The sequence below is a fragment of the Oreochromis niloticus genome, linkage group LG11 (genome assembly GCF_001858045.2).
Source record: "Oreochromis niloticus isolate F11D_XX linkage group LG11, O_niloticus_UMD_NMBU, whole genome shotgun sequence".
NCBI classification, from domain to species: Eukaryota; Metazoa; Chordata; class Actinopteri; order Cichliformes; family Cichlidae; genus Oreochromis; species Oreochromis niloticus.
Genome location: NC_031976.2, coordinates 23,848,478 through 23,866,877, shown reverse-complemented (window position 1 = coordinate 23,866,877; position 18,400 = coordinate 23,848,478). Strand labels below are relative to the sequence as shown.

Sequence of the window (18,400 nt, the reverse complement as noted above, 5' to 3'; positions counted from 1 at the left end):
GTGAGGCCTGTGCCCTCCTTATTCAGTGACAGACTAAACCAATAAGAGCTGAAGTTATATTTGGTAGCTTTTTACTCTCAATGAGAAGACCAGAGAGATGTTTATGTAAGTGAAGGAAGACCATCATTAGGCAAAAACACAGACTTATCAGAGGGAACGTAAACTCCAGAAATGGTCAGATAAGCAATCTGATTCTTTCTTGAAAAGAAGGAATGCACTCACCAGAGGTAGGCAGATCATGTGAAGATCTACAACCAAGAGGGGCCTTTGTGAATGTAAATACAGAGGGTTTACAACAAGGTGCAAACCACTGGTTACACACAAGAACTAGTAAGGACATGTGCACAGTCCTGAAATAAAAAGTATGAATGATGGGAAGAGAAACAGAGAAACGGCTCATGATTTGAAGCATACCACGTTATCTATAAAACATGGTGGAGGGAACGTTATGACAATGTAACCAGGTCACTAATGTTTGATGTTTTTGTGACTGCTGATAGAAATGGCAACATGAACTGGGACGTATACAGAGCTGCAGATTCAGCCAGATGCTGTTAAACCGATCAGGTAGCACTTCGCAGTGCAAAGGGATAATGACCAGAGTGTCTAAAGCTAAAGAAATTGGATTGCAGTCATTTGATCTCAACACACATAGAGCATCATTTTCAATTTTTACATCCAACTCACTGCAGCAAAGAGCCACAAATAAGCAGTAACTAAAGGTGGCTGCAATTATAGGCTTGGCAGAGAAAGGTAAGAAATACAGCATTTAGTGATGCCTATGGTATCTAGACAGGCACTAATTGAATGTAAAGGATTTCATTCAAGTATTATACTTAAAATTATAATTTGTCACTTTACTTTGGCGTGTCTGGAAATGGGGACAGTGTTTTAAAATGGCTGTTATTCCTTAGCAGTTAGTGCAATGTAGTTTTAAAACAGCTTGAATTCAAGCTGAAAGTCTGCCCTTCACTCCCACAATGACTGATTTATTATCCGCTGTGGAGGTGTGCAGAATCCAAGCTACAAAATGTGTGTAATTGTCCAAAAACGTGTGGTCCGAACTGTATCCAAAGTGTAAATTTTGGCTATATTTAGGACACCAACCTGCTCGTAAATTTGTATTATTAACTGTATAATAACACCGGCTCTTTGTCTGCAGCGTCTGTGTACAGTGGCTATGAAGTGGACGACGACTGGTGCGTGTCTGTGCTGCAGTCCTATCAGGCAGACAGAGATGTTTCGTTTCCATGGAGCGTTGGTAAGCTCTGGGCTGCTTTCACATTTACTAGGCAAATAAACTCCCCACAAACATAAAGAGTGTTTTTAATACGGTCTGATGCACTGTTAATGTTACCAGGTGAAGATATGACTCTGGAGGGAAGGCGGCAGCTGGCTCTATTCTTGGTAAGGAAGTCATCCGCTGTTATCAGTGTGCTACATCTCCGCGAGCACAGTTATTCCCGTGTGGCTTAAAGGGCAGCCACTTGTTGTCTTTATCTGATCTCTCCAAGTTTGATTTTAATACATTCAAGTTCCTCCTCCTTTACGCTCAGCGTCTCATTTCCTTTTCTCAGTAAGCCCCATCTTCTCGTTTTAGGTCGGTTTACCTTCCCCCCCTTCTATTGCATCCCCATTTAAAAAAAACAGATCACAGCTATTCACAGACATCATTACCACTAAGGAACACTTTCCTGGTCGCCATAGTAACCAGCTCACCTGTGCTCTCAGGTTGACTGGTGTAATATATTTCACTGCGCTCAGCTTATTGAAGTCATTTAACATCAAACAAGAGGAGTGCCATCAATTACAGCTAATGCTATGCTTTTCCTCCCCTGGTAATGCCTTCTAAATTAGGCTTTATTCACCTCCTGTGTAAACCCTTAAGAGATGGGAGAGATTTGTAAGGCACTGAGCCAGATAGACCAAACCTAATATAATCAAGTTCTGCACTTTTTGTTCATTGCCCTCCCACACCTCTCATTCCACATTCCTCCTCCATCCCTGCTGTCTTTTTCTCTCTCTCTCAAGGCACGGAAGTACATGCGAAACTTCGAAGCAACACACTGCACTCCTCTCCCCGCCATCGAGTTCCACCCGCCCTGGAGACTGTAAAAAAGGAGGAAAAAAAGCCCACTGATGGATGGATGGATGAGGGCAAAGAAACAACAGGACTCGTCTGGCCGGTGGTCAGTTTGTTCCTGGCACAGCGTGAATGTACTGCTGTGATTTTGTTCTAGGATTTTTCTAAGACGAGTTGTCGCGTATAGTTTTGCCGTGATGGCATCTAGAAATATCTGGTCTACTATTTATGCCCCCTCAGACAAATCCCTGTAAATTATAACATGTTTTATTTTAGTTTTTGTAATGAGTTCTACTTTTCAGTGTTTCTCCTTTAAAAAGAAAGATGCATTTTAAATGAATGCACAAGCCATTACTCCTTCCAGTCTCCCCCTCTTTGGCTGTATTTCTAAAGCAGCTGTAAGTAGAAATATGTTATAAGTGGATTAAAAAAATTCCTAATATTGTCAGGCCAGAAGAATTTAAGTCTTTAAAAATGCAGCCGAAGCCTTTCAGGTTCATTTCCTTTCTGTGGGCACCGTCTTTCTGAACAAAGCTCTATCCTAAAATGATGCTCTTAAATGTTCTATTAAATATGCCGAATGAAAATTTGACAAGGGATTTGATTCTTTTGTTCATTATTTGATACGACTGCTCAACACTTTACAGATTTACAAGCGAGTTAGATTAATAGATTGCTTCACATCCCTGAAGACTGCTGTCTGGTACAAGAGTTTTATTAAGTATTGTCCATTCTTCACTTGTCTTGGAAAAAAAAAAAAAAATTAACATGACATGAAAAAAGCTGATTTTATATAAAGCTAAATAGGAATTAAATCATTTTCCTGAAGTTGTCCATGGCTTCTTTCACCTTCTCAAGCTCGGCCTGGCTCTGTCGTAGCTGTAAAGAGAAAGAAGTTTCCTATTTACAAGGAATTCTTACATCTTGAGAATCCTGGCGAGTCAATTTCCTTTTCCCACCTTCTCAGCGTCCTGCTCCTGCACCTTCACCGGCACCTTCTCCTTGTAGTCATTCTTCCCCATCTTCTCTTTCAGTTTCTCCATCTGTTTCTCCAAATCACCTTTCTTTGTCATCAGCTTAGCCACTTCCTTCTCCACGTCAATGAGACCCTGTGGGAGGAAAAAAGTGAAAATGGGAATAGCAGCTAAAACTTGTGATCCTGTTATTTTTGCTCTGTAATAGAGAAACTAAAAAAAAACTGAACTGCCATTCAGGTGGAGCAAATTTAAAAATAGCATTACTGATACCATAAATGCACATCTACTCATATCTATAAGGCTATTCACAGGGGAATTCACCTAATTTAAAACTTGAAAAAAAGAAAACCTACATGTAAAACACTAGTGCATTCATAGTACAAGGGATCTAAAATACACACTTAGATATACACACACCTGATGTAACAGACAGATGGAAGGATACAAACAGAACAGGGCAGATTACTGGCCCTCACCTTGAGCATAAGGTTGACAGTACATCTGTCAGAAGCGATAGCCACAGCACAGCCTTCTGGGACAGGCTGGTTGGCTGTCAGAGGGATGACGGCCTGAGAATAAGACAAGGTCTGGATCTGCAGACTGTATTTCTGCACCAGGGACACGGTTGCAGAGTCTATGCACTGGAGGTAGCCTAGGAGAGAAAAATACAGATGGTAAAGGTTTCGAGCATCAGAACAGTGCATTCCTGATGAGCTATAACTCTGATTCAGTGCATATACATTCTCTACATACTGGTGTGCAGTTGAATTCATTTTAATGAAGCATATTTTATAATAACAACATATGGTATGTAAATGCTTTAACATACTTTCCTGTATGCCAAAGCTGAACTATAAAGTAGGAGAGGTTGGAAAATATTATGTAAAGTAGCTGAAAACTGCCTTGTTAGACTCTAATCCTTCCTTTTAATAGCAAGTTTACTTCTTTAGAGAATCAGAAACTTTTCTTGGAGACTTCTAAAGTTTTTGTGTCTTTCATGCCAAACTCTTTGTTGCTTCAGTCCACTCGATCTGTCACTACAGTTGCTCCCCTCTTTAGATCTTTAAATCATTGCTTGTCATAAAACGCAGCATTACTGCCATCAGATTTGCAACTACAGTGGAATAAAAATAGACTGCTCAAAAAAATAAAATAAGGGAGCACGCGATCATCCCAGTATAACATAATATCCCTAAAATTTAAGCGGCATCAATCAGTCCAGTCAGAAATCATAAACCATTCAGAATCATGTTCACCTGCTTTGGTGCAAATGAAAGTTGCTGGAGAAGCAGCAACAAGACAACCAAATGGTTTTCACAGGTGACGGCCACAGACCATTGCTCTCGCTCTATCCCTCCTGATTTAACTTGCTGCTGGTTGCATGACTCACTGTCTACATCCCACTCAGGTTACTCAGTGAGTCCAGCTCCAGGATGGCCACATCCATACAAGAAGGTTTGCGGTGTCTCTCAGACAGACACCAGGGGACATGAGGAGAGCTGGACAGCTTGGCGGCAGGACCAGTATCTGGTCCATTGTGCAGCGGAGACAGAATGACCTCCAGCAGGTTATTCAAGCGCATGTTTCTAACCAAACAGTCAGAATCAGACTCTACGAGGGTGACAAGTGGGATCTGTGCTCACAGCCAAGCACCATGCAGCTCAACTGGCATTCTCCTAGGAAAACCAGAACTGGCAGGCTTGCCACTGGCATCCCATTCTATTCACAGATGATGTTGCAGGCAGCATAACATTTGCCACAGCATCTCCAGACTATTTCATGCTTGTCACGTGCTCAGTATGAACCTGCTTTCATCTGTGAAGAGAACAGGGCGCCAGTAGTGGACCTGCCAGTTCTGGTGCTCTCTGGCAAACTCCAATCAAGCTGCACGGAGCTGATCTGTGAGCACAAATCAGGCCGCCAGATCAGGTGAATGTCGCCAGGTCCTCAAATATTTTGTTTCTAACAGTTTGATCTGAAACAAGGATACAAGTAGCCCGCTAGAGGTCATTCTGTAAGGGCTCTGGCAGTGCTCCTTGTCCCACAGAGAAGAGCAGATAGCATAAGAGCCAGCTCTGCTAGCACCCCCAGGTATCACCTCCACACTGTTGAGACTGTGCTGGGCGAAGACAGCAAATCTTGTGATAACACGTATGAATGTACCGCCCTGGAGGAACAGGACTCAACGGGCTTCAGATACCGACTCGAGCTACCAGCAGTGACAAGAACACTAACAAAAAGCTGAACTACAGGAAACTCAACCAGGAGGGCAAAATTTTCTGTGGTCACCACCCCTCCCCCCAACTTTCTCTGTCTTTGTTGCCTCTCCAGTCCACCTGTTGTCACTTTCATCTGCACCAAACCATTGTGAAATGAATTCAAAATGGTTTGTGCTTCCTAACTGGACATAATAATATCCCAGAAGTTTAACTGGGACTGTAAGGTCAAGTGTTTCCTTAATTTTTCTGAGCAGTGTGCAAAGAGATTTCCATTTGAAGCTGGCAGGCTTGTGTGAACATGTTGAATTGAGCTCATTTCCAACTGTAAGTACAGCACTGAATAGACATGCTGGTTAATTTCCACTGTTTCAGGGGATCTAAGGACCTATTTCAATATTCAAACAATTTTAACAAATACGATGAGAGACATGAAAACAGATGAAATATGAACTAAAAATTATTTTAGCATCACTTTTAGAATTTATTTTGTGTGTCTTACAGTCAGCTCTGGTCTTGGTTAGATTGTAGTCAGCCCTGAGCGATCGGATCGTCTTGACAATGGTCATTATGAACTCCATGTCACGGTCCACCTCCTCACTGTTCCAGCAGAACTACAACAAATCACAGGGCAAAAAATGTAATTCCAAAAAAACACAAAACAGCACTCTCCACAAAAAGAAACTTTTTAAGGCTATTTGAGCATCGGTAAGATTCAGCACAAGCCCCCCCCCTTTTCTCACCTCCTCGGTGGTGGGATATGATGTGACGCAGATGCTGGGAGGATCGCTCTGAGGTTTTCTTCGTGGTAACCTCTGATAGAGCTCCTCAGTGACGAAGGGCATCAAGGGAGACAGCAGGCGTAGACCAACCTCTAGACAGGTGTAAAGGGTCTGCCTGCACACCAGGGCTTGTCTCTGGCTCGTGCTGTCTTCCTCTGCTTTACTGAATACTGGCTTCACACTTTCCTGGAAAACAAGAAGACAGAAAGGAAAAGATAAGGAGGAAGTGGAACTTTCATGTGACTCTGGGCTGCTCAGTGGCCTACAAGATCCTTACCAGGTAGATGTCACAGAGCTCGTACAGCCAGAAGTTGTAGATGGCGGTGGTGATGGTCGGGAAGTCGTAGGCCTTGAAGCCGGCGTCACAGAGTGTAACAGCGGCGCTCAGCCTGGACAGAATCCACCTGTCAGATACGCTCTCCTCTCCAGATAACTGAGAGGATCGACAGAAGTGTAAAAAAAAAAGAAGAAGAAAAAGAGAGATCTTTAGATTCAGGCAACACAACCCCGTACCAGGTATGTCCCAAATATTAATGTGTGCTAATCTACGAATACAAATCAGGGCAAACTAAGCCCCCAAACAGAAAGTGTTTTTTTTTTAAACAGAGATTTGGTCAAAATGTGTTACGTATGTAACTCGAGGAATATCAATAAGCATGGAACGGTCTTTGTTTATGTTCTGTATCCTTCATCTGTTCCCTTGGTCTCACCTGGACTTTCTCTGATGGTACAAAGTTGTCTCCTAGAGTCTTCATGGCAAACTTCACAGCATTCCACAGTTTGTTGCAGAAGTGACGGTAGCCCAGGATGCGGTTGACATCCAGGTTGATATCCCTACCTGCGAGATTCATAAATGAAGATTACAGTAAATACCAAAGAACAAATCCAGTGGAAATCAAGCTGTATACTTGTTATACTTGTTAAAATGTAGTTTTCTATCTGCTAGATGACATATCATGAGTGAAAAAGGCATTAATGGCCATAGCTGTGGGTACTATAGCATTGGTCTGATGAAAGAAAAGGTGCAGATCTTCACCCAAGTCTGAAAAACTCATCAATGTCTACCTCTGATTGACAGAGATAGGCTTTTATGGTTTGTAATTAATGTATATTAGTGAATTTCAAACACTGGTCATTAAAAGGAATCTAAGAAGAAAAAAAACAGGACAAACAAGGAAGATGTAAAAAGTTCACCTTGGCTGGTGTAAGCACACAGAGCAAACCGGAGAGCATCTGTGCCACACTCTGGGATGCCATTTGGGTAGTCTGACTTCTGGCCCTGCTTCGCTCTCTCCACCTCCACAGGATCCAAGTTGCTGTCGATCAGCTGGGCATGAAGACCCTAGAGGATAGAGAGTAAGAGGACGAGGGATGTTTTCAACAATTTTCTCTTTTCATCTTCAGAATATGAGACCTCCTTCGACTGCTTGATGTTTAAACTGGCCAGGGAGGAAAGGACCTTCAGAGGGAAAACATTCAGGGTTAAGCTTAGTTTACAAGTCCTTCAGTGCCCTCTAGAGGACAGGTCCGTTTCATCTGACTGAACAATTTCCCCGCAGCTGGTGAAGAGATTGATGGACTCAATAAAAGCTTGTTGGAAGCAGAAAGAGGAGCTTAATAAAGCTTATATAAGAGTAAGGGCCTGAAGGGACCCATGAGAGCATGGTGACTATGTAAAAGACAACCCAAACAGAAGGGAGAAAAGAGTACATATATTTACGTTTGCCTAAGTGTTTGTGTGTATCTGAGCGTGGATTAAAGGCTGATTAGGCTTTACCTCCAGGGAGATCCCTGTAATGACGTCTAGAGGGTCGATAACGTTGCCCAGAGACTTGCTCATCTTCCTTCCGTGAGCATCACGTACCACTGCATGCAGATAAACCTGAAAAATGAAACGAAAACATCAGTGAGTCATGTAGTACAAATATCACATCCTGCTGTGTCAGTGTCGTGGGTGATTGGTCTCACCTCTTTGAAGGGCAGCTTGCCTGTCAGTTTGAGACCCATCATCACCATGCGGGCAACCCAGAAGAACAGGATGTCATGGCCCGTCTCCAACAAGGTGCCAGGGTAAAATACCTGCAGGTCCTCATTCTAGAAGGAAGACCAACGACAACAAACACATTGGGAAAAATAACACTGAATGATTAATATTTTAGGAGGGGTTTTCTTTTATACTATGAAACCAGAAATCAGGTATTAACATTTCCATGTTTCTCTTTTCTATTCTGCTTAAGGTTTTCTTTCAGTCTACTGAAACAATGTGCCCTCTGTGTCAGCAGAAAGAAAGTCATTTAACCTCAGTGTTTTACCTCATTAGGCCAGCCGAAGATAGAAAAGGGGAAAATGCCAGACGAGAACCAAGTGTCCAGAACGTCCTCGTCTGAAACGCAGGAGCAAAAGTTATCTAATCTGCATGAATATGGAGTAGAATTAATTAAATTAGGCGAATGTGTGTGTTGGCGCATTATGAAGTTATTAGATAACTTTACTATAATTGTGTTACGGAAAAGTGCCAAATTAAAAACAGCTAAATCTCACCCTGTCTGAGGGTAATTTTGTCGGCAGACACATTAAAGCGTTTCGCCGCTTTCTCCCTGGCCTCTTCCTCTGATCTCCCACTCACCCAGTAATGACCGTCCATGTCCTGCAGGCAAAAGAACAGAAGAAGAAATAAATCTAGGAAACAGACAATGACATGCACGATACGGATGCAGCTTTTATCTGTCATCTGAAATCCTCCAGACCTTGACAACAGAAAGAGAAGTCATCTTACCTCTCCTGGTTTCACAGACGGATCGTTGACAGTGATGAAGTAAGCAGGAATACGGTGACCCCACCACAGCTGCCGAGAGATACACCAATCCCTGAAAAAGAAGACAGAGAGACGGATGTGAAAATGAACTCGGTGCACACTTTCTGATAATCATCTCCTTTCTAGACCTGAACCAATTTGTTCACTAATAGGTGAGGCGATGGCAGAAAATTAACTGGCATCAATTTTAATAATTGATAATGTAATATATTCTTTTTTTAATTAAACTTTCTCCGGTTCTGGCTCATCACTTTCTATTAACTGATTTCCTTTTTCCTGTGTGATGAGAAATCAAATATCTTCAGGCTTAAACAAGCTTGTTTCTGAGAAAATTTCATGTGTTTTAAATAACATATTAATCAAATAGCCAAGGAAATATTCTGCCAATTAACTGATAACAAAAAGACTTCCAACTGTAGCCCAACTACAGTAAAGTTAATATTTCCTACACTGAAATTGACACCTTTTCTCAAGATTTCTGTTTAAATGCCTAAAACTGCAGAAACCGAATGTGTCAAAATGCTTAAACTAAAAGCTTAAAACTAAAAAATAAACAATTAGGAAGTAGTGTTTACTTAATGTTGTCCAGCCAGTTGAACCATGTTTTGAGGTGGTGGTCAGGGATGATTTTGAGTCTGCCTTCTCTGACAGCATCAGCAGCCTCCTTGCCCATATCTCTGCAGTCCACATACCACTGGGGCTTCAGCAGCGGCTCCACAATGTCCTTGGAACGGCTGATAGGGAACACGCACAATGGGGCTTAAATGAATACGGATAAAGGAATCTCAAACAAAAACAACCCATGTTCAGCTTGTGCACAAATTTTACCTGCAAACTGGGACAACCATAGGGTTGTCTTTGATCTCTTTAAACTGGCCTCTGTCTTTGAGAGCCTGAAGCACCGCTTTCCTGGCCTCAAAACGCTTCATGCCCTGGGGAGGGAAGGACGAGTTAAAAATAAAAAATTCTGAAAAATAAAATGGCCTCATGAAGCAAACTATGAGAAAGCATGACTTTAGTGTCACACACTGCAGGGGGGAAGGACGATAATGAGACACTATACCAGGAAGGGAGGAGGCACGTTAATGAGCAGGCCATTTTCATCCAAGATGTTGATGAAGGCCAGATTGTGTCTCTCTCCAACCTCGTAGTCATTATGGTCATGAGCCGGGGTGATTTTGACAGCGCCTGAACAGAAAATGGTGCAGAGAGACAGGCCAAGCAGAGAACAAGGGAAAAAAGAAAAAAAAAAGAACAATTGTAATGAGGCAAGTGGCTGGGCTTAACGACTTGTTATGATTACTTATTCTCGGCACACTGTAGACCTGCAGCCATGACATCTTTTTTCTGTACCCCGGGCCTACCTGTTCCAAAGCTCATGTCCACAAAGTCATCAAAGACTATGGGCATCTTGCGGTCACAGAAAGGATGAAGAACCATTTTTCCTTTTAGATGCTGATATCTGGCGTCGGCAGGGTGAACAGCTACTGCGGTGTCTCCAAGCATAGTCTCGATTCGAGTCGTGGCAACGATCACCTCCTCATCTGAGGGACAGAGACAGAACAAGAAGACCTGTATCGTAACAGCATCACAAATTGTCTTTGTTAACATCTTTTGCTTTCCATAAATTTACATACCAGATCCATCCACCTTGTAGGCAAAAGACACCAAGACCCCAAACTCAATTTTCTCCTTGTAACCAGGCACAGGCAAAAGAGTCCTGCCAGCGAGCTCCTTTTTATCCACCTGAAAGCCAAGAAATACATTTAATCAAGAGGGGACACAATGCCTGGCAATGCCAAAATGGCTCCGTTACCATTACAGCCTAATAACAGGGTTATCAGTGGAGCCTTTTTCAGGGTATTTATTCTGTTCATGCAGTCACACATTTATACAAAAAAGCCTAACAAAGTAAGCAAGAGCCCTTAAATGCAAAAGTGTTTCATTTTGTATTCACACGAGCAGGAACTTGCATGAATTACCACATTACACAAAGTAAAGATACAATATCTCATCACAGTAAGTAGTACAAAGAATCCAAGAGTCTTTTTTTCAATACTTCATGCTCCAGACATAATTCCGTAGGTAATCTAAAGGTTTGTGCTGATATCCAGTCCTAGTAATCAGTGGGTGACATTACCTAACGTAACATTGCTTCATCAGTCTGTTAAAAGAACGCAACTCTATCATCGAGATGTGATTCGGTTTTATGCTAATGTTCCTCACGGCTTCATTAAGACATTCTCACATCATTAAGAGAACGAGCTGCAGTGCTCACGCCACATTTACCATATTTGGAAAGCACATCTAATGCCATAAAATGCACGAGCTCAGGGATATCATACCATAACACTTGTACTGTATTATGATGGTTAATTTGATCATTAAGAGACGCCACATCCAATATCTGGCTATGGAATAAACATCCATACACTCAGACTAATATTAAATTGTAGCTTAGAAATGGAGCAACAGTCACAAACTTCATCTCCCGTTAATACTGTTCAGTCTGACCTCTTAAAAAATCTTTATTAATCAGGACTTTAGTAAGGAGAACTTTTATCTCTTTCCCCCATGAAGACAACATTTGACAACCTTCCTAGTACCCTTAACAATTAGTCTGACACCTCATATATCAATAAAGATGTAGTTTGGCGACCAAGTAGCTGCATAGGTGGAGACCATCCTCATTATCTTCTGATGCAGAGCCAGTCATTTTGTTCTATAAGCAGGCGTGAAATATCACAGAACCTGCTCAGCTCAGGAAAGAGCTTTGAGGGTTACAAGGTAGTAGACTTTCAAGGGCTAAAGAGCCAATAAATGTGAAATTATAGAGTGAAATGAGTGAGGGCAGGTCTGTGTACACCTCCTGCATGTAAAGGCATGCTGATGGTGTCTTTGGGCTCTGTGTGATGTATCTGGACCAGTGCTGCTGGTCCTTAACATATATCATATAATCTCATAAAGGAGCAGCTTTGAAGTTTCCTCTCTGTCACAGCCGCAGATCGCCGGACTCACTCTTATGTGTGGTTACTACTTTGTTCTGACAAGTCAGTGCAGACCCCTGTTCCTGTTCACCAGCCTGTTTTCTTCGGCTTCATCCACAACAGAGTAATTCACGACAGCCATTTCAAAAATGGCTGTGCCTCCTTTGTGCCTCCTCCTTGTTCTTTAGCTTTTAGGGTTGCGTGTTGCCTGGTGTGACAGATTAACTGCACCTAGAAGGGCTTTCATGTTCCTGACTGTTATTTTTTTTGTTCTGTAACCTTTTTTTGTCTGAGTCCAAGTTGAAAAACCTCCAGGAGAGCGGGCCAGGTAGTAATAGTTCACTTACTAAAACGCCACACAGGGTTTAAGGAGGTCAGAGACCCCAAGATTTTTTTTTCCTTTCTTTATTGTCCAGAACAGTCAGGCTGAGTTCTTATACTTCACTTACAAGTTAGATTGAGTTTGGAGCGAGTTTGACTCTTTTAGCGTCCACCTTCCTTGCACTACTATTTTATTTTGTGGATTTTATGTTTTTTGCAAAACAGTAAAACCTTTAACCCATACTCAATAACTTTGTTAACTCTCATCTGGTTGGTTAATATTGATCCCCCTCTTAAGTTGGGGTGGTATCACTTGTTTGGCCTAAGTTTGATTTGAGCAGAGTGTACCAGACTTGGTACATTTTTTTCCTCGGGGTAACTGTTCATGGGGGAGTTCACAATATAATCATGTTTCAGTGAGCTTAGCATATCCACAAGATGCATGTGAGACAGCTCCATTTATATTCTTTATATACTTGTCTGTGAATGTCCATCCTAGTATGAGTACCGTTGCGGCTAGAGGCGGGACTCACCACACACCCCACAATACAACATCACAATACTTAACTCACAATATGATATTAGAGTGACTTCCAACATTTATCGATATGTTGAATGTTAAAGTAATATATATTGCAATTTATGACCCTTTTTTCAAGTGTAAATTGCAGTTAGTCCAAGTCCAACTGCAGCTGTTTACAAAAAGGTTACCTCCTATCAGACCACCTGTGCAATTAGCTTGCGATCAAATATGGTCGTGAGTGTGCAACATCCTCAACCTCTTGGCAACAATTTAGTCATCACAAGTTGAAATCTGCCAGAATGTGAAATAATTCAATATTACCTCCAGGTAGCCACCAATTTATTTGTAGATGTGTCACATTTTTATTTGTGTGACTGAGCTTTTAGCTTGTCTCGAATTAGGAGGTAGGTTTGTCAAGTTACAGATATTTTTTTTTTTTGGTTGAGACGATTTAATCTAAGTTTTCTTGGCTAACATTACCTCAGGATGTGGTGCATGAGATGAGCACCGTTGTTCATATCATTCCAGAAGTATTTTAAATATTTCATTAAACATCAATATTTGGTGTCGCTGTATCGATACAATGTTGCCATGGAAAATATCTCAGTGTATCAATATTCCCCCCACTTCCAGTTGTCTTGTGGTGAAAATGGCCCCAAAAACGCAGAGTGACTTGCCTCTATGTCAGAGATGGCAGAGTTTAGTGTACAGGACCAGTTGACCAGCCTCTTGCTCCTGTAGATCACTCCCTCATCGTGCATGCGGATAAAGGCCTCTTGGACTGCATAGGAAAGTTTCTAGAGGAGCCCAGGTAAACAGAAAAAAGTTTTATTTTTAACTATTATTGAACACAAAATTTCCCACACTTCAAAGATTTTAGAAACCTTACAGAGTCCATAGTGAAGCAAGCTCTGTCCCAGTCCAGGGAAGAGCCCAGTTTCTTCAGCTGATGGTAGATCCGGTCTCCCTTCCTACAAGGGATAAAAAGAAATATTGTAGTGTTTTTCCTATTTAAGATTCTTTAAATCTTCGTTTTCCTGCTACTTCTTTTACTCACTCATTCTTCCATTTCCAGACTTCCTGGATAAAGTTTTCCCTGCCCAGGTCATGACGGCTCATGCCCTTCTCTCTCATCAGCTTTTTCTCCACCACCACCTGGGTCGCAATGCCAGCGTGGTCACAGCCTGGGTTCCAGAGGGTGGTCTCACCTCGCATCCTGTGCCTGCACAGACCGGATGGGAGATTAGCTCAAACATATTAACAGAGAGAAATTTCATCAGTTAACAAAGAAATTATAGTTTATTAAATTACCATCTGGTCAAACAGTCTTGGATGGCGTTGGTGAGGGCGTGACCCAGGTGAAGTGATCCTGTCACATTAGGTGGAGGGATGCACATCATGAAGATGCCCTTAGCATTTTCCTCACTGATACTCTTCCTCTACAGAATATAGTGACAGGCAGGTTATTTGAAGCTAAAATTATCAATTAAAAATCTAATTCAGCACCATTTTTATAATATCTGAGGACTTACCCCATACTCAGGCTTGAAGAAGCCCTGCTTCTCCCACCACGGATACCAGGCAGCCTCCACATACTGAGGACTGTAGGAGTCAGGAAGTGGACTAACAACATCTGGCAGCAAAGGTGAGGAAAGGGTTGAGTAAAGCATCTGAAGCTCACTCAAGTGAAATGCTGACAAAACTACTAATATCACAGTCTGAAAAGAAGGTGCACTTTTTCAAATATGTCATCACTCAGTGGAATAATAAACCTCTAATGAATAAAAAAAGCTGCAAAACCCAGAAGGACTAAATGTAAAGGTCATCAAAGTACAATAATACACACATAATATACAATGAGAAGTGTGATGACACTTGGATGTTAAGCTTTCTAGCATACATACGAACATCAATCCTGAAGCCTGAGGTAGAATCTGTTCCCCTAAATCTAAAGAATACTGTGGTTGTCTATCCTATGTGTCTTTTATTTTACACAGCACCTACTTGGTGAAATGTCCACATTTATCTAAAAACTAACTCAAGAAAGCCTTTATTTGTCACACGCAACCTTACACACACAACACAGACAGAACAACTTTTGTTTTGTTTGTGAATGAACAGCAGAGTCTGAATGGAGTGACCACAGGCCTGAGCTACAAAGCAGGATTTGGTGCTTACTGAGGCAACTTTAGGGTTAAACCTGGATTTTCTGGGTAATGACAGTGGTTAACTTGTGATGGGATGGCACATCACCATGGTAACTTCTGCTGCAGATCCATCTTGTTATAAAGGAAGTTAGGTTCAAGAGAGGGGGTCAATTGGTACAAAACTACCACCCACTGATCAATCAATTCTCCGGAAAATAGTGGTACCATTAACGTGGACCTCGTGCCCAGACAGCAGGAAGGTCTATTTTATCCAGCTTTACTTCCTGGCTTTAAAAAGCCTTTATTGACATAGTGCTTTTCCAATACAGCGCGTGCACACACGCACACACACACACACACACACCTCTAGAAACTGTACAGCTTAACTTGATTTACAGTGGGGGTTTTTTAAAATATTAGGCCACAGCTTAAATAATTTAACATGCTTTTGGTATCAGACACGTCACACTTGTAATGCTTTTAGCCCACACTGTTTGAACTTTGCATATTTTTCAGATATTACAGGTCTTTGTTGTTCTGCTGCCAACAGACCTGTCAGTGTTGTCTCCCCTTTCCTGCCCTACTCTCTCCTACTTTGCTCGTCAGTTCCCTCTTTATCAGCTGAGCCAGGTCCAGTCATTGATGACTGCTCTGCCTCTAACTAAAGGACCTTGTTCTACCAGCCTAAGCAGCTCTCCAGCATCTTCAGATCTCCGCTTCCTTATTTCTTTTTCTTGTAAGATGGAAGTACTGGTAGCCTGTCTTTTTACAGTTTTATTTGTTGGTTTACTTTTTTACCTCATTAGTTTAGGGAGAGAAGCTCTTGGTCCTACAACCCACTGACCCTAACGTGTTCCACTTTTTTGCTTCTTTTTTTTGCCAGGCCATTTCCTCTGTTTTATTTTCCGTTTAAATTAAACAGCTTGAAACTTAGGTGTGGCATCCGCTTTACAGGTTGTGGTCACTGAGATAAGGTAACTTCACAGTGCAAGCTGCAGGGAAGCTTCCCTGGAACACAACGTTACGTGCAATGTGCTTACAGTACACAAATCAACTCAAGCATAGTGAACACTCACCTTTTTTTTCTCCAGCAGTGGTGGCGATGTTATATGTAATCACTCCCAATTCCTTCTTCTCAGGTTTGGCCTTTTTCTGAGAAAAAAAGCAGAAGAAAAAAAGAGATGAGAGACTTTGAAATAGTAACGTCTTCAGTGACTGTGTTACTATCAACTACAAATCAGATGGCTAGTTCAGGGTCACCCTTTCGAATTTTCATTTTCATTTTCAAATTTTTGTGTTCCGTACGTTTGTTTTTCTTACAGGTGAGGCAGTTAGCGATAAATAGTGCATTTCTATTTGTACTCTATCCTTTTATTATGTCTTCCCCTATCACCCTCCTCCCCCTTTTCCCCCATATCCTGCCTTAGACATTGTCATACTGTATACCACATATAATGTAATAACTGAAATGACATGAACAGAAATGAAGAAATAAACAGATAAGCTCTGAACAAGAGCAGTCTATGGAGAATTTATACAGCTGATCACAGTGCATTGAGATCATAATTTTGACAGAACACAGCAGGACTAAAAATAAAAAAACAAGAAAGTGCTTGTATGAATGTAATATGTTATATAAATCACTTTCACTTTCAAGTAGGGTAGAAAAGCACTACACAAGAACAGATGATTTACCGTGGATATTTGCGATTTTCAAAACTTCACAAATGAATTTCTCTTTGTACATGTTGGGTATTTATACCTCAGATGGCGGCTGTGTCTTTTTCTTTGCTTCCATTTCTTTCTTCTGTTGGAATTTTTCAAGCTTTTCTCTCTTCTTTGCTTCTTTCTTCAGCTGGGCCTCCGTCTTCGGTGGGCCTGAGAGAGAAAACATCACAATGGCATGAGATACGGTACATTGCATTCTGCTAATACTTATCAAGTGATTCGTTGAAGTTCCTAACCGTTTGCTGGAGCGCCGGGAGAGTCAGCAGCAGGACTGCCATTAACAGCATTTGTAGCAGCATTTGTTTTTGGTGTGACTGGGACCATCTTTTCACAAAGAACGATCGCCCCCAGTACCTTCAGGAACTGTGGCTGATTAATGCAGGTCGTGAACCATCTGGTAACATTCGTTACAGCCTTCCTGTCTGATGGCTCCAATGCCTGAGTGTTTATAAAAGCATATTAAAGCTTTTCTGTTCAGAAGCTATGCAGAAAAACCTGTTAGACAGAAAGTTTAGCGCAGCACACATACATATTTGAAGGGGAGCAAAACAGCTGTAGCTACAGCCATATCAGCCAGGGTAATGCTCTCTCCCACCAGGTAGGTTCTTGGTGCCAAAGCCTGATCGAGAACCTTAAGAACACGCATCAGCTCCGCACGGGAACTCTGCTGGAGCTGAGAATGCACAAAGAGTAGGAGAATACATTTTTACATGAACAAATCAGACACACGTTCAGGTCCAAGGAAGCTTTTAAATACCTTCTTATCCACTCCTGTCACCCCCATCAGAGGGAAGACCACAGCACACGACACTGGGGTGAGCTCATTGTCTGCAAAACTGAGCCACTGCCAAACCTGGCTCTGCTGCTTAGCATCTAGACCAGCCCTCTTTCCCTGAAAGGCTAAGTACCACGACACAGCAGTGGCCCCGCTCACTAGAGAGTCACCATCCCCAGCGGTGCCCAGCACCAGGGCTGGTCTGGAGCGGGCGTTCAGAGATGCAGGAGGGTCCTCTGTGATGATCCGCGGCCGGGAGGACAGTCCATATTCTGCAGCTAAGAGAGCCAGAAGGCTCCTGAAGTCATCAGGGTGAGGGGACACGTAGAGAGTGGTCATCTCTGGTGAAGACACATTAAGGTTGCATGAAGTAAGAGAGAAACACTCATTTTGTTGCTGTAATTGAGCATTTCCTTATCAGACTGGATGGGTGTGTTTGCTGGCAGAAACACTGTTATGCCAAACTTCATGCCACCCAAGGGGATGTCCAGAAGGTTTGTCAAAGCAAACTGTTTAAACATATTTAATAAAATCAGCTTTAAGCATGTCACAGTGGGTATCAAAGGAGCTTAAAAAAAGGATAGATATGTTAGCCCGTTAGCTCTTTATTTCACTTTCTGCAGCTCTGAGCCGTGCCACCTGTCAGACTGATGAAAACTCATGCAAGCAGGCTAGTTAGCTTAAGCTAACGAGTCAAACTGAAAGAAGTTTTTCTTCAGCAGCTCCGCCGTGAACTTTAATAAACCTTTATTCAAGCTGCCACAACTTTAAATTCACCAGAACGTAAGCGTCTAAGAAACCTGCGGCTTGCTATTAAAATGTTCCAAAGCGAGTCATGCGTACCTTTGAATGAAACAGACAGAGACGTCAGCTCAGTTAGCGCACACACACAGCCACATGAATGCCCGTCTGATGCAATGAAACGGCATCGACGAGTTCCGGGTTTCAGCCGCCGCTTCCGGCACAAAACGGAAGTCATGTTATCTACAACAACAGGTCAGCAACAACTACCACTGAAGGTATTTTAATCAGCGATCGGCGATTAG

At 42.1% G+C, this 18,400-nt stretch overlaps 2 protein-coding genes across 2 annotated transcripts in view; one reads left to right on the top strand and one right to left on the bottom strand.

Annotated features, from left to right (window-relative positions):
* abhd16a (abhydrolase domain containing 16A, phospholipase) overlaps positions 1-2,670 on the top strand; it is a 14,943-nt gene extending 12,273 nt beyond the window's left edge. The window contains exons 18-20 of the mRNA XM_003450598.4: positions 1,163-1,261; positions 1,361-1,407; positions 2,032-2,670. Of these exons, the coding sequence (XP_003450646.1) occupies positions 1,163-1,261; positions 1,361-1,407; positions 2,032-2,115 (230 nt within the window). The 3' untranslated portion in view covers positions 2,116-2,670. The remainder of the gene's footprint in view (positions 1-1,162; positions 1,262-1,360; positions 1,408-2,031) is intronic.
* Positions 2,153-18,309, bottom strand: vars1 (valyl-tRNA synthetase 1). Its single transcript, XM_003450597.5, has 29 exons — positions 18,198-18,309; positions 17,337-17,695; positions 17,109-17,252; positions 16,816-17,017; positions 16,614-16,729; positions 15,928-16,003; positions 14,237-14,337; positions 14,016-14,143; positions 13,762-13,926; positions 13,594-13,675; positions 13,382-13,501; positions 10,511-10,619; positions 10,238-10,417; positions 9,937-10,061; positions 9,702-9,805; positions 9,449-9,607; positions 8,835-8,925; positions 8,600-8,705; positions 8,371-8,441; positions 8,027-8,152; positions 7,836-7,940; positions 7,253-7,400; positions 6,769-6,896; positions 6,336-6,491; positions 6,020-6,244; positions 5,779-5,890; positions 3,537-3,712; positions 3,043-3,192; positions 2,153-2,962 (listed from the first exon to the last, which is right to left on the bottom strand). The coding sequence occupies exons 2-29, from the start codon at positions 17,691-17,693 to the stop codon at positions 2,894-2,896; spliced, it is 3,831 nt and encodes a 1,276-aa protein (XP_003450645.3). The 5' UTR covers positions 17,694-17,695; positions 18,198-18,309; the 3' UTR covers positions 2,153-2,893.
* Between the last annotated feature and the right edge of the window lie 91 nt (positions 18,310-18,400).